Source organism: Erinaceus europaeus, chromosome 14, assembly GCF_950295315.1.
Source record: "Erinaceus europaeus chromosome 14, mEriEur2.1, whole genome shotgun sequence".
Classification (NCBI taxonomy): Eukaryota; Metazoa; Chordata; class Mammalia; order Eulipotyphla; family Erinaceidae; genus Erinaceus; species Erinaceus europaeus.
In genome coordinates this window covers 8,067,139-8,080,144 of record NC_080175.1, presented here as the reverse complement: position 1 = coordinate 8,080,144, position 13,006 = coordinate 8,067,139, and the positions used below count along the sequence as shown (strand labels likewise).

Genomic DNA, 13,006 nt, shown 5'->3' with positions numbered 1-13,006 from the left:
CAACAAGGGCTACAAAAGGAAAAAATGGCCTCTGGATAGTAGATTCATGGTGCAAGCACCAAGCCCCTGAAATAGCCCTGGAGGCAAAAGAAAGAGAAATTATTAAAAAAAAAAAAAAAAAAGTAAGCAAATAAATATCAAAACAGTGATCTGTTCACTCTCTTTCATGAAAATAAATCTTGGGGAAATTTTTTTATTTTCCCAAGAAATTTTTTTTATATTTATTTATTTTCCCTTTTGTTGCCCTTGTGAATCGACTCCCCTGCAGGTGGTGAGCCAGGGGCTTGCTTTGATCCTTATGCAGGTCCCCAGGAAATTAAATTTTCCCCAAGATTTATTTATTTATTTATTTATATGTGAGTAGAGCACTGTTCTGATATTTATTTGCTTATTTTCTTAAATATATACTTATTTATTTATTCCCTTTTGTTGTCCTTGTTTTATTGTTGTTATTGGTGTCACCATTGTTGGATAGGACAGAGAAATGGAGAGAGGAGGGGAAGACAGAGAAGGGGAGAGAAAGATAAGACACCTACAGACCTGCTTCACCGCCTGTGAAGCGACCCCCCTGCAGGTCGGGAACCGGGGCTCGAACTGGGATTCTTGAGCCCGTGCTATTGCGCTTTGTGCCATGTGCGTTTAACCCACTGCGCTACCGCCCGACTCCCTATTTATTTTTTAATTTAAATTTTTAATTTCTCTTAAGCCTTTTTTCAATCCATGGGTTGCTTAGAAATATTGTTTCCAGGATAGAGGAGATAGCATAATGGTTCTGCAAACAGACTCTCAAGCCTGAGGCTCCGAAGGCTCAATCCCCTGTACCACCATAAGCCAGAGTTGAGCAGAGCCCTGGGGGGTGTGTGTGGGGGAAGAGTTTTACAAATTTGAATTCTGTCAGCCTTCTGTTACTGTTTTATTATAATTTCATTATAAGAAACACACTTTGGTCCAAGAAGGATTCAGAGGACCTAGTGGGGGTTGTACTGTTATATAGGAAACTGGCAAATGTTATGCATGTACAAACTATTGTACTTACTGTTGAATGTTAAACATTAATTCCCCAATAATAAAAAAAAAAAGAAAAGAAAGAAACACGGATTTCGATTATCTTAGGCTTGTCACTATTTCTTTTATGACCCTGGGTGTGGTCTGACTTGATAAACATTCGGGTGTGTAACCTGGGGGGGGGGGGTGTCCAGTGCGGGCGGAGGTCTGCCTAGTCTCTGATTTCCTGTCCGAAGTCCTACCTACAGATCTGTTTCTCCTTTAAGTTCTGTCAGCGTGTTACTACGTGCATTTCTGACGTTGTTATTAGGTACATCTGCATTTATTTTCTCTTGAAAAATCGTTCTTATGTAATGTGCCTTTTGTCTCCTGTCCTACTCTTTTGTCACCTTAAAAACAGTAACAAAAAGAAACAAAGAAATAACTCCTGAATGTAACAGAGAGAAAAATCCCAGTTTGACGGCGATAAGCAGCAGCCTATAAAGCCAGGGCTAGAAAGGGGCGGCAGGCCACTGGAGCCCTGACTCCTTACCCAACACTGGGGCAGTGCTCTCTGTCTCCTTTGCCTGTTAAAAAAAAAAAATCATGAATAGATACATAAATGAATGTAACAGTGTGGTGTCAGAGGTGCACAGTGCACTCAAGCCCCTCAGTCCCAGAGTGATGCACTGAGTCCTTCTTGCCCACCACCTCTCAACACTGACTGAAGCTCTGAACATGCACAGCTGAAGTCAGAGAAGTTGTTCAGAGTGTTCTGGTCTCTCACTAAAATAAAAAATTTCAGAAATAAATAAAATGAAAGTCTAAAAAAAAGGGGGGGGGCCAGGAGGAGGGTAGATAGTATAATGGTTATGCAAACAGACTCTCATGCCTGAGGCTCCAAAGTCCCAGGTTCAATCCCCCGCACCACCATAAGCCAGAGCTGAATAGTGCTCTGGTTAAAAAATAATAATAATAAATAAAAATGAGAGCCAAGAGACAGTTGTCTGGATAGTGCACAGCACAGGCTCGGGCCCTGGCACCACACAGGAGTGTCACAGCACTAGGGGAAGCTCCGGTACTTCTGCTTCTCCCCTCTGTCACTCCGTGTGGAAAAGTCACCCCAGAAGGATGAGACTGTACATGGGCGGGGGATGGCTCCCGAAACTCAATAAACCGACAGGCAAACAAAAAACAGCAGAAAGAAGAACCACCAGGACTCACAAAAGAGCACCTGCAAAAAGTTAATTTAGAACAGATGTTAGCAAAATGTTGAAAAAATTAGTGAAAATGTTAATTTCTTTTCACCGGGAAATTAATGCAATACAAAACAGTGTAAGTTGCTTTTTTTTTTTTTTTTTAGCCATCAGGGCTATCACTAAGGTTGGTTCCTACACAGCATTAGTGTTCCCAGTGGCCAATTGTTTACGTATGTACATATGTGTGTGTGTGTGTGTGTGTGTGTGTATATACAAATAAAATAAAAAGCAAAGAGAAATAGGGGGAAGAGAGGCAATGAGGAGATACTTGTCCATCACTCAGGAAGTTACCGCCCTACTACAGAGGGCCCAGGGGCTGAGCCAGACTCTTCAAGCACTGTGATGTGAGCCCTCTACCAGTGAGCTGTCCCATGGCCCCTAGTTATAAACAAATCTTAGCACACCAGTGCACGAGAAAGAATACATGAGAAGGCCCAGGACATAGTGTAACAGTTATACAAAAAAACTTCCATACCTGAGGCTCATCTGAGCAGTGCTTGGGTAAGAAAAGGAGGGAATAGGAAAGGCGACACATTTCAGAACTAAGGGGGGGGGGGAATCAAGCAACAGTCACAATTAGAGACTTTAATACAGTCCTCTCACAGAAACCAAGCACAAAAGTGACAAACATATATATTCAAATAATGTGTTTTAGTACATGTGACATCCACAAAAAAAAAAAAACTCTTTGTACAAGTTATAAAGGAAACTTCACCAAATACATAGGTTCTGACCAAAATGTAAAAAGAATTCAGTAATGTAAGAAAAGTCTAAAATAATAGCAACCTCTCCATTGTAACTCTTTCTGGGGGGTGGGGGAGGAGAAAGCTCGGCCACAGAGCACATCCTCACATCCCCAGCGATGCCAAAAATCTACCTACACTATTAAACAATCCCCAGTGAGAGCAGACTTTATAGGGTCAATTATAAATACTCTCAAATGCAAGAGAAAGAAAACTGTACAAGTTAACATTCGTGAGAAGCTAAAATGGGGTTTCCGAGGCGTCGTGGGTTTGAATACATTTGTCAGTGTCAGGAGTGAATGGAAATAGGTGTGCTCACTAGCACTCAAGTTAAAGTAGAGAAATGTCGGGAGCCAGGCAGAAGCACAGCGGGTTATGGGCAGGTGGCGCAAAGAGCAAGGACCGGCATAATGGATCGCGGTTCCAGCACCCGGCTCCCCACCTGCAGGGGAGTCTCTTCACAAGCAGTGAAGCAGGTCTGCAGGTGTCTGTCTTTCTCTCCCCCTCTCTGTCTTCCCCTCCTCTCTCCATTTCTCTCTGTCCTATCCAACAATGACGACATCAATAATAACTACAACAATAACTACAACAATAAAAATGGGGCAACAGAAGGGAAAATAAATAAATAAGAAGCAGAGAAATATCAGGACCAGGTGGTGGCACACCTGCGCGGGCGCACAAGAACCAGAGTTCAAGCCCTCCCACCCCACCCCCACGCAGGGGGGAAGAAGCTTCAATGTGAAGTAGTGCTGCAGGTGTCTGTCTTTCTCTCCCTCATCCTCTTGATTTCTCTGTCTCTATCCAATAAATAAAGAGAATAAAAAGAAAAAGAAGAAGAAAAACAAATAAACTAGAAAAATAATGAGCCCAAAAAGTAAGACAGGAAATAATAACATTAAGGATACATATCACTGGTGTGGAGAACAAAAACATTGATCAAACACTTAATTTTAAGACAGGCAAATTTTCTGCAAGTCTGTTCCAGAAGAAAAGGTAACAGTAAGAAAAAACAAAATCATCTTTTTAAAGATTTATTATTTGCTGCCACCAGGGTGGTTGCTGGCACTAGGAATCCAGGGCTGCCAGCAACTATCCCTGCCACCACCTTTTTCTAATTTTTTTTTTCTATTTGACAAGACAGACAGAAATTGAGGGAGGAGGAGGAAGTAGACAGAGAAAGACCCTAACCTGCAGACCTGCTTCATGACCCTTGCTGCAGGTGCAGGGGAGCAGGGCCTCAAACCTGGGTTCTTGGGCACAGTAACATGTGTGCTCAACCAGGCGGGCCACCACCCAGCCCCTTAAAAAATTTACTGTGGGGAGTCGGGCGGTAGCGCAGCGGGTTAAGTGCAAGTGGCACAAAGTGCCCTGGGCTCCCCACCTGCAGGGGAGTTGCTTCACAGGCGGAGAAGCAGGTCTGCAGGTGTCTGTCTCTCTCCCCCTCTCTGTCTTCCCTCCTCTCTCCATTTCTCTCTGTCCTATCCAACAACGATGACATCAATAACAACAATAAAAAAATAAGGGCAACAAAAGGGAAAATAAAAACAAACAAACAAAAAACCTCTCACACCCGAGACTTGGAGTTTCCAGGTTCAATCCCTCACACCATAGGCCACAGCTGAGCAGCTCTTCACTAACATGAATTCAATACTAGATAATACTGAGAATAGACACTACAGGGAGTAGCGAACTACTCTCACCTTCCCATTCCCAGGCGAGTGTAAGCTCCCGCACTCCCCACCAGACTCCCCACCAGACTGGGACATCCCAAAGGCCACAGCCTAGATGAGACCCGCCCTCTGTGTCCTCACGCAGTCACTACTGGAACCACACACAAAGCGGTCACTGACAGAAAGGACCCCACTAGGTATAAAAGATTTCTTTTATACCTAGTGCCTGAATGAGGGACAAAGCCTCTCAAAAAGCAGGGCATCCGTGTGAGCAGCTGGCACAGGATGGGGTACCCACATCTGGCACAGGCGGGCACCTCCCTCGACCCCCCAGCACTCGCTGGACCTCAGCGAGGCCAGGAGCCAAGCCTTAGGCGGGCTTGTCGCAGCCGACGAGCACACGGACAACACGTCCCTGGCCATCTTTTCTAGAAACTGTTCCAGGACATCTACTTTAGAACTTGAATTTTGTTTATACCAGTCTTTCAAATGAATCACCTCCCCACCCACCCCACTGGAAGACAGACTGCCAAAGGAGCTGGTTTTGATTCTCCGGCCACCACATGGGAGCACCCTGCACAGGGCAAGTGTCACCCCCTGCTCGGATGGTTGTAACTAATAAAACAGAAAGTTGGCTGAGCTTTGGAGAACTTTTGGAGAAGCTGAAACCCTCACTTGTTACCGGTGGACACATAAAGGGGGTGGGGCCGCGTGGCAGACTGCACCTCAAGGAACTGAACAGAAATATAAAAACCGACCCAGCTGTCTCACTCCTGAGTGTATTCCTGAAAGGCCTGAACGCATGTATTTCTACAGTGACTATGTACAATTCTGCTTTTACTTTTCATTTGTTTTCTTAATGTTATTGATAGGACAGTGAGAAATTGAGAGGGCCGGGTGGGGGGGAAGAGAGAGAGAAATACAGCACTAGTTCACCACTTGTGAATCTGTCCCCCTGCAGGTGGACTGGGGGTGTGAACCAGTCCTTGTGCACGGTCACACGTACACTTAACCAGGTGCGCCACTGCCTGGCCCCGAGTGTAAACTTATACAAAAACTAGCACATGAATCTATGTCATGTTTCACTGTTTACAACAGCCAAAACGTGGAAACAGCCCGTGTCCAGTGGGGCGAAAGGACTAGGGAATGCAGTGTATCCAGCAACGCGGGAGGAGGCGCAGGGGTACAGCCCAGGACTGAAACACAGAGGTCCCGGGTCAGATCCCCAGTGCCGCATGCACCAGTGTGGCTCTGGCCTCTGCCACATGAAATAAATCTTAATAATTATGACTGCCAACCTGGATTCCCGCGGGTTTGACAGTTCCTACTCCACCCAGCAGGCTCTCAGGAGACCAAGCTGCCCACCCTGCCTCTAGGGGCCAGTCTTGTAGCAAACCACTTTTTTTCTCAGTGACCCATGGCAGGGTGGTAGGTCAGCTCACAGCTGAATAGAAACAAAGGACTGAATTGTCTGTTTAGAATCATGGTGATTTAAAAAAGACGACGACAACCAGACTTGGCCTATTGCAACAGAAATAAGGAGATGAAGCAGGGAGGCTGGGAGGGTGGTGGTGGGAGGGGACCCAGAGCATCATGGTGGGGGAAGACTTAAGTGGTGCTGAGAATGGATGGCAAAAACACAAGGATTTGGACTCCAGTAAAGGTAACTGTCATGTAAATCAGTATTCCCTTAATAATGTACTTTGGAAAACAGAAGGGAAAAAGGGGGGGAACGAGTTAGTTCATCTTTACTACTGCTTTCAAGTCTCTAAAATGTGAGTGCTAAAATACCCCTCCCAGCTTTTCTCAGCTCCCCACTGCTCTTTTCGCATGAGCTGGTGCAGCTAAGAGTTCTTGTGGAAACAACCAAAGTAGCTGGGCAATAGCCAAAAATAAGGGCTAACCACCAATCTAGAAAGAAAACAGTAAAAGCAAAATCAGAGTTGGTAAGCATTTCCACCTCTGAAGTCAATAGCAGTTAGCTCAAGTAAATATATATATATATATTAGATTTAATATCAATAAAATTATTAGATTTAAGAAAAGTGTACCAAACTTTTTCAAGGGAAGCATTTTGATACAAGCTAGTAAATAAACAGTCACAGGAAGACTAAGTCATTAGCACTGAGCTGAGAACAAAATCCAAAAAAGAGATATTCTTACGTCTTAAGCTGGTGGACTGCACACCCTGTCTATAAAATTCTTAGGATCCCAAAAAAAAAAAAATGTTAGGAACTGGAACTGAAACACTGAAGACACTCACGAATGCTTTCAGGAAGAGACTGACATATCAAGTACTGTAATAAGACAGATGAACAAAGTACAGATTGGTTCACCGACACGGACTGGCATCCAAAGTTATGACTGGCCACTCAATTGCAAGGTCTCTTAGTTGTACCAACAAGAATCAGTATTTGCATGTGCAGGTGACGCACATTCTCTGACTGTGAACACAGATTCCGCCAGGATTTTCCTAAGTTTGAGGCGTGTGGCTACAGTCACCCTCTCAACTCCCACCATTTCTGATCAGTTCTTGTCTCCGGTTAACCTCAGTTTCCAGAGGCAAAGCAGCCGTCATGACGTGGGCTGCAAAGGGCGATGGTCAGAGCAAAGAGCTGACGTGGGGAACTGACACAAAATCAAAGCACAAAGAGGGGAGTCCACGTGGGGTGAGAGCGTGGCAGGGGTGGAGCCAACAAGGGTCTCAAGCCACAGCTGAAGCCCATGACTTTTCCATGGGGGGGGGGGGGGGAACCTGTCAACTTGACACAGTTTCTGGGCTGCCAAAACCCCTTGCTTGGACGATGCACCACTGCTCTGCCTTGTGGGGCATTCAGCTTCCAGCACCGACCCCCACTGCATGGGAGAAGACTTAGTGCTCTGGTCTCACAGTTTCCTCCAAAACCGCCAAGAATCTACAAGTTTACCGCCTCGCACCGCCCCCCCACACACACACCTGTGACACTGTTATAGTGAAGGTATTCATTCAATATTCAAAGTGACAGGCGTGTACTGCAAGAACACATATTTTACGGCAGTTTCTCTGGGAGACTCAAGTTATATGAGGACCAGGCACTCTGGGAGGTGAGATCAACAACGTTCAGGTCCCCAAAATGACCCACCAGACCTACCAAATTCCCAGCATCAGGATTTCATATCCAAAATGTACTCCTTTTGTCCATGACAAGATGTGCTCCTTACAGTCACACAATTAGAAGGCAACAATTTGTCACCAGCACACTAAATCCCAGGGTTCAACCCCCAGCACCGTCATCACTGTAAGTCAGAGGTGAGTGAGCAGTGCTGTCATCAAAAAAAAAAAAGAAGCAGTTTTTTTAAAAGCAACAAATGTATTGGAGTCTGTATCAGATCTTTAAAAAAACATATGGGGGTGGGGGTCAAGTGGTAGCGCAGCAGGTTAAGCGCAGGTGGCACAAAATGCAAGGACCCTGGTTCGAGCCACCTGCAGGCGAGTCGCTTCACAGGCAGTGAAGCAGGTCTGCAGGTGTCTTTCTCTCCCCGTCTTCCCCTCCTCTCTCCATTTCTCTCTGTCCTATCCAGCAATGCTATCAATAACAACAATAATAACTACAACAATAAAACAATAAAGGTAACAAAAGGGAATAAATAAAAAAATAAATATTCAAAAAACATGGGCAACAAAAGGGGGGGAAAAAGCAAAACAAAAAAATAAAAACAAAAAAATCATATTGGACAGAAGAGATAGCAAATTCATTACACAGAAGACTTTCACGCCTGAGCAAGGTCCCTTTCAATCTCCATCTCCCTCTCCTCTCTCTCTCTCTCTCTCTCTCTCACACACACACACACACCCCACAAGCCAGAGCTGAGAAGGACTCTGGTAAAAACAAATTATAAAAACCATCCCATTAATCCAGCCCTACTGAAATTATGGGATAGCTCTCATAAATAAATGCTCTAAATCACAGTCACTGAAATTGCAGCCAAGCTGCCACTACTGAAAGATCTGTGGTCCGCCCCTCCACCCCCATCCCACCCCCACCCCTGAAAAAAAAGTATCTCTGCGTCTACATGTATCCTCTTAGAACAAGCCTGCAACTTCAGGTCCACACCACATTTTGGAACCCTCATTCTGGGTCGGTGTGGACCTGAAAGTCAATTTCTCGAGTCGATCTACACCCCTAGTTCAAAGACAGGAAGTTTGTGTGTGTGTGTGTGTGTGTGTGTGTGTGTGTGTGTGTGCACGTGTGTGCACGTGTGTGTGTGTGTATACACACATTTGAAGGTCTCCTCTATCTCGCTGTCAGTCTCACTGGCTACAATCCGGACGCAGGTTCCTCTAATTCGCTGCTTCTGGTTTTCAGCCTGGGACTAAATTAGTTCAAATGATTGGGGGGGGGGGGGGGAGAGACAGATAAATTTAAATGCCTGAAGAGGGGCGGAGGGTACATAGCATAATGGTTATGGCAAGCAGACTCTCAGGCCTGAGACTCCAACGTCCCAGGTTCAATCCCCCGCACCACCATAAGCCGGAGCCGAGCAGTGCTCCGGGCCTGAAGAGTAGAGCGAGCCCGGCGGACGAGTCCCTGCTACGAGAAGCACCTTTCCCGCCACGGGTGCCGGCATCCGGGGGCCACCTGGGCCTCCTCGCTGACACCCCCAATTACACCCGCACCCCGGGGGCTGCAAAAGCAGCGGCGACCGCTCACCGCACCCGCACCCCGCACCCCGCACCCCGCACCCCGGGGCGACGAGCGAGCTCAGCGATCCCGGCCTGGGGGTGGACGGGGCGGCCCGGGCGCTCCAATGCCCCGCCTGCCCCAAGTCGCGGGGCTCCCCCGCCGCTCGGCCCCGGGGGCGGGGGCGGGGGCGGGGGCGGGGGCGGGGGGCGGCGGGCTCGGCCCGGTGGTCGCGGGAATGTGACGCCGCCGCGACGCCCCGGCCGACTGCGACGACGACGAGCACAACACCACAAGAATGGTCAATTCACAATTCAGAGGCTGAGCGCGACGGCGGGAGTTGGAGCCAACTTCGCCGGGCGCTCCCCGCCCGCCACACCGGAAGTTTTGAAATATCCTGCGGGCTCCGCGCCCGGCCTCCCCGCGCTCCGCCCCGCACCCCGGGCCGCGGGGTCTGTCCTCCCCGCCAACGGGGCCCGGCGGGGCCCGGCCACCCACCACCCCCGGCCCGGCGTCGACCCCGCGGCCGCCCGCTCCGCCCGGCAGGTGGGAGCACCTGCGGCCCGGCCCCGACTCCGACCCCGACCCCGGCCCCGGCCCCGGCCCCGGCCCGGCCGCGCGACCCCCGCCCGCCCGCCCGCCCGCCCGCCCGCTCCCTCCGGGCGGCCCCGCGTGGGGCCCTCGCGGCCCGGCCCGGGACTCCGCCGCCCGGCCGCCCGCACTCACCGAAGAAGCCCTGCACGATCCCGAGCGGCTGGCTGAGCCAGTCCTCCCCACAGGGCATCGCGCCGACCGGCGTCCGGCTCCGCGGCTCCTCGTCAGGGGCTCGGCCGCTGCTCGCCCGTCCGCCCGCGCCCTCCCACGCCGGGCCACCCGGCCTCCCCGCGCCTCGGGACCCGGCGGCCGCCGACGGACTGCTGGCGACCGACGGACGCGCGGCGCGTGCGGGCCCCCGGCCTCCACTTCGCACAATGGCGGGAAACAGGCGAAGCCGACCGCTCTGCCCGCCGCCTGGGTGGAGCTCGCGCGGGGAGGGGCGGCGGGAGCGCGCGGCGCGGGCCCGCGGGCGGGGCGGCGACGCGGCGGCAGGGCGGCCGCCATCTTGAAGCCGGGCAGACGGAAGGGCGGGCGCGGCCTCAGGGAGACGCTGCGCGCGGCCGTCGGCGCCAGGGGCGTGACCCGTCGCCGCGCGCGGACCGGAGGGGCGCCTCCTCAGAGCGGGTTTGGGGGCGCGGCTCCGGGGGCGCAGCAGCGGCCGCCCTCGAGCGCCGGTCGGTGCGAACCTCGGTCGTATCTGGCCGAGGACGCCGCCACGCCCGCCCACCTTCTCTTTGTGCAGAATGTGCTTTACGTGTTTCATACGGGATTTCTTTTTTTTATTATTATTATTATTTGTTTTTATTTATTTTTTAATGTCTCCCTAAGACATTTATTTTTTTTAATTTTTATTAATTTTATAATTGAGAGAGATGCAGAAAGAGAGAGACAGAGAGAGAAACACCAGAGCACTGCTCAGCTCTGGCTTATGGTGGTGCGGGGGACTGAACCTGTGACTTAGGAGCCTCAGGCATGAGAGTCTGTTTGCATAACCATTATGCTGTCTCCCCCGCCCAGTTATTATTTATTATTAATAAATAAATAATTTTTATTATTTATTTTATTATTAGTATTATTATTATTTATTTACTAAGGAGAATGATAGGAGAAAGAGAAAGAACCCGACACCATTCCGGTACGTGTGCTGCCGGGGATCGAACGCAGAACATGCTCATGCTTGAGAGTCCAGTGCTTTAACCACTGCACCATCTCCCGGTTTCTCAGAAGTCTATTTATTCTCATGGAAGAGACAGAAAGAGACCAGAGCACTGGTTTCTGGTGGTGCGAGGGATTGAACCTGAGACTTTGGAGCCGCTGGCTCAAGAGTGTCTTTGCGTAACCACTATGCTGTCTACCCCTGCCCAGCCCCTCCCCTCCCAGTTTCTATATGAGAAGCCAGAACGCCAGTGTAACATTTGTAGCACGAGAAATTGAACCAGGAGCCTCAGTCATGAACACACACTCACACGCTGCTCTCTCTCTCTCACCACTTGAGCTATTTCCCTGCAAACCTTTATTTTATTTTTTTTTTAGATTTTATATTTATTAATAAGAAAGATAGGCGAGAGAAAGAACCGGACATCACTCTGGTACATGTGCTGCTGGGGGTTGAACTCAGGACCTCATGCTTGAGAGCCCAATGCCACTCCCGGAGCACAAAACTACTTCTTTTTTTTTTTTTTTGGGGGGGGGGCTGCTGGTGCATTTTCCTCTCCGATTCCCAGCACAAAGCTCTGCAGTGACTGTCTCTGTGGGGAAAGACCTTACCCCCACTCCCACCCCCACCCCCACCCCAAGGAGTTACACAGTGGAGGGTCCGGGGAAGCTTTCAGTGCCTCCAGGGGCTTTGTCGCACAGGGACTCGTCCTGACCCAGAGACAAGGGCTCCTAAAATTCCGAGTCCTGAGATCTTGATTAGAAAACATTCCCAGGGGTCAGGCGGTGGCGCACCTGGTTGGTTAAGTGCACACACTACAGTGCACAGGATCCAGTTGAATGAAGCCCCTGATCCCCACCTGCATGGGGAAAGCTTCATGAGTGGTGAAGCAGTGTTGGCAGGTGTCTCTCTGTCTCCCTCTCTATCTCCCCCTCCTCAGTGTCTCTCTGTCTATTCTATAGTAAATAAATGAATAAATAAATATTCTATATGATGAAATAAGTAAAAAATAAATTCAAAAAAAAAAGAAAAGAAAAGAAAACCCGTTCCCCCCACACCTTCACTCCCCATCCCCAGACTGCTTCTGCAGAAGCTGGAGACCGCCCGCAGCTGGAGACCTGGACGTCTGCACACACAGCAGAGCCATCCTAAGGCAGCCTTTTGCGGGGAAATCTGAAAGACGGTCAAGATCGATAGTGAAACAGTGTGTATGTGTGTGTTTTCCTTAGTACTTGGGAAAACCCACTCTTAACCCCACAGGAAACAGAGCGCTTTCACCTAAAGAAAATGATCAGAATTCAATCTAGAAAAGGCAGCGAGTGAAGAATAAAAAGTAAAGTCAGACCTCAAGGCCCCTTCCTCACCCCTCCCCGCCACGCACACAGGCGCACTTAGGGCCAAAGAGGATTGTTGATAGTTCTTGCGGCTTTCTGGACATACATTTGATCCAAGTGAGTCTCAGTGAGCTGAGTAATCTGAGTGTCAAACCTACTCATTAACAGCGCTTGGTTCATTCACTTATTAAGCAGAGAGAGAGAGTTGCCAAATGTCTCTGGAAGTGACTAGAAAGAAATCCTGTAGTTCAGCTTCGTAGTCAATGAAATGCAGCTGAACTGTGTGACATGGAAGTATGCGCTTTTAAATCATAGTAACTTCAGAGTCACTTTGCGTCAATTGCAGCTTGATACCAATTCCAATTGCAGTGGGTTGGGGCACTTTAGCTTGTGATCTCTCTAGTGATTTACAGTGGCTTGGATTTCACCTAAAAGAGAATCACCAACAAAGATAACGAGTTTATAATGTGAATAATTTGAACCTCTGGGTTTTCAGAAGCATGACATTTTGAGACTACAAAGTAGTTTCAAAAACAGAAAGGGTTGTGGTCTGGGAGGTATCGCAGTGGATAAAGCCTACTTTGACTCTCGAGCATGAGGTC

At 49.0% G+C, this 13,006-nt stretch overlaps 1 protein-coding gene across 6 annotated transcripts in view; it reads right to left on the bottom strand.

Annotated features, from left to right (window-relative positions):
- MCMBP (minichromosome maintenance complex binding protein) overlaps positions 1 to 10,707 on the bottom strand; it is a 57,657-nt gene extending 46,950 nt beyond the window's left edge. For 2 of the 6 annotated variants that reach the window (XM_060171189.1, XM_060171190.1), the window contains exon 1: positions 10,044 to 10,532. In XM_060171189.1, the coding sequence (XP_060027172.1) occupies positions 10,044 to 10,418 (375 nt within the window). In that variant the 5' untranslated portion in view covers positions 10,419 to 10,532. Of the gene's footprint in view, positions 1 to 10,043 lie in introns of all 6 variants that reach the window. The other 4 variants (XM_060171187.1, XM_060171185.1, XM_060171188.1 and 1 more) reach the window with 4 other exon arrangements.
- Between the last annotated feature and the right edge of the window lie 2,299 nt (positions 10,708 to 13,006).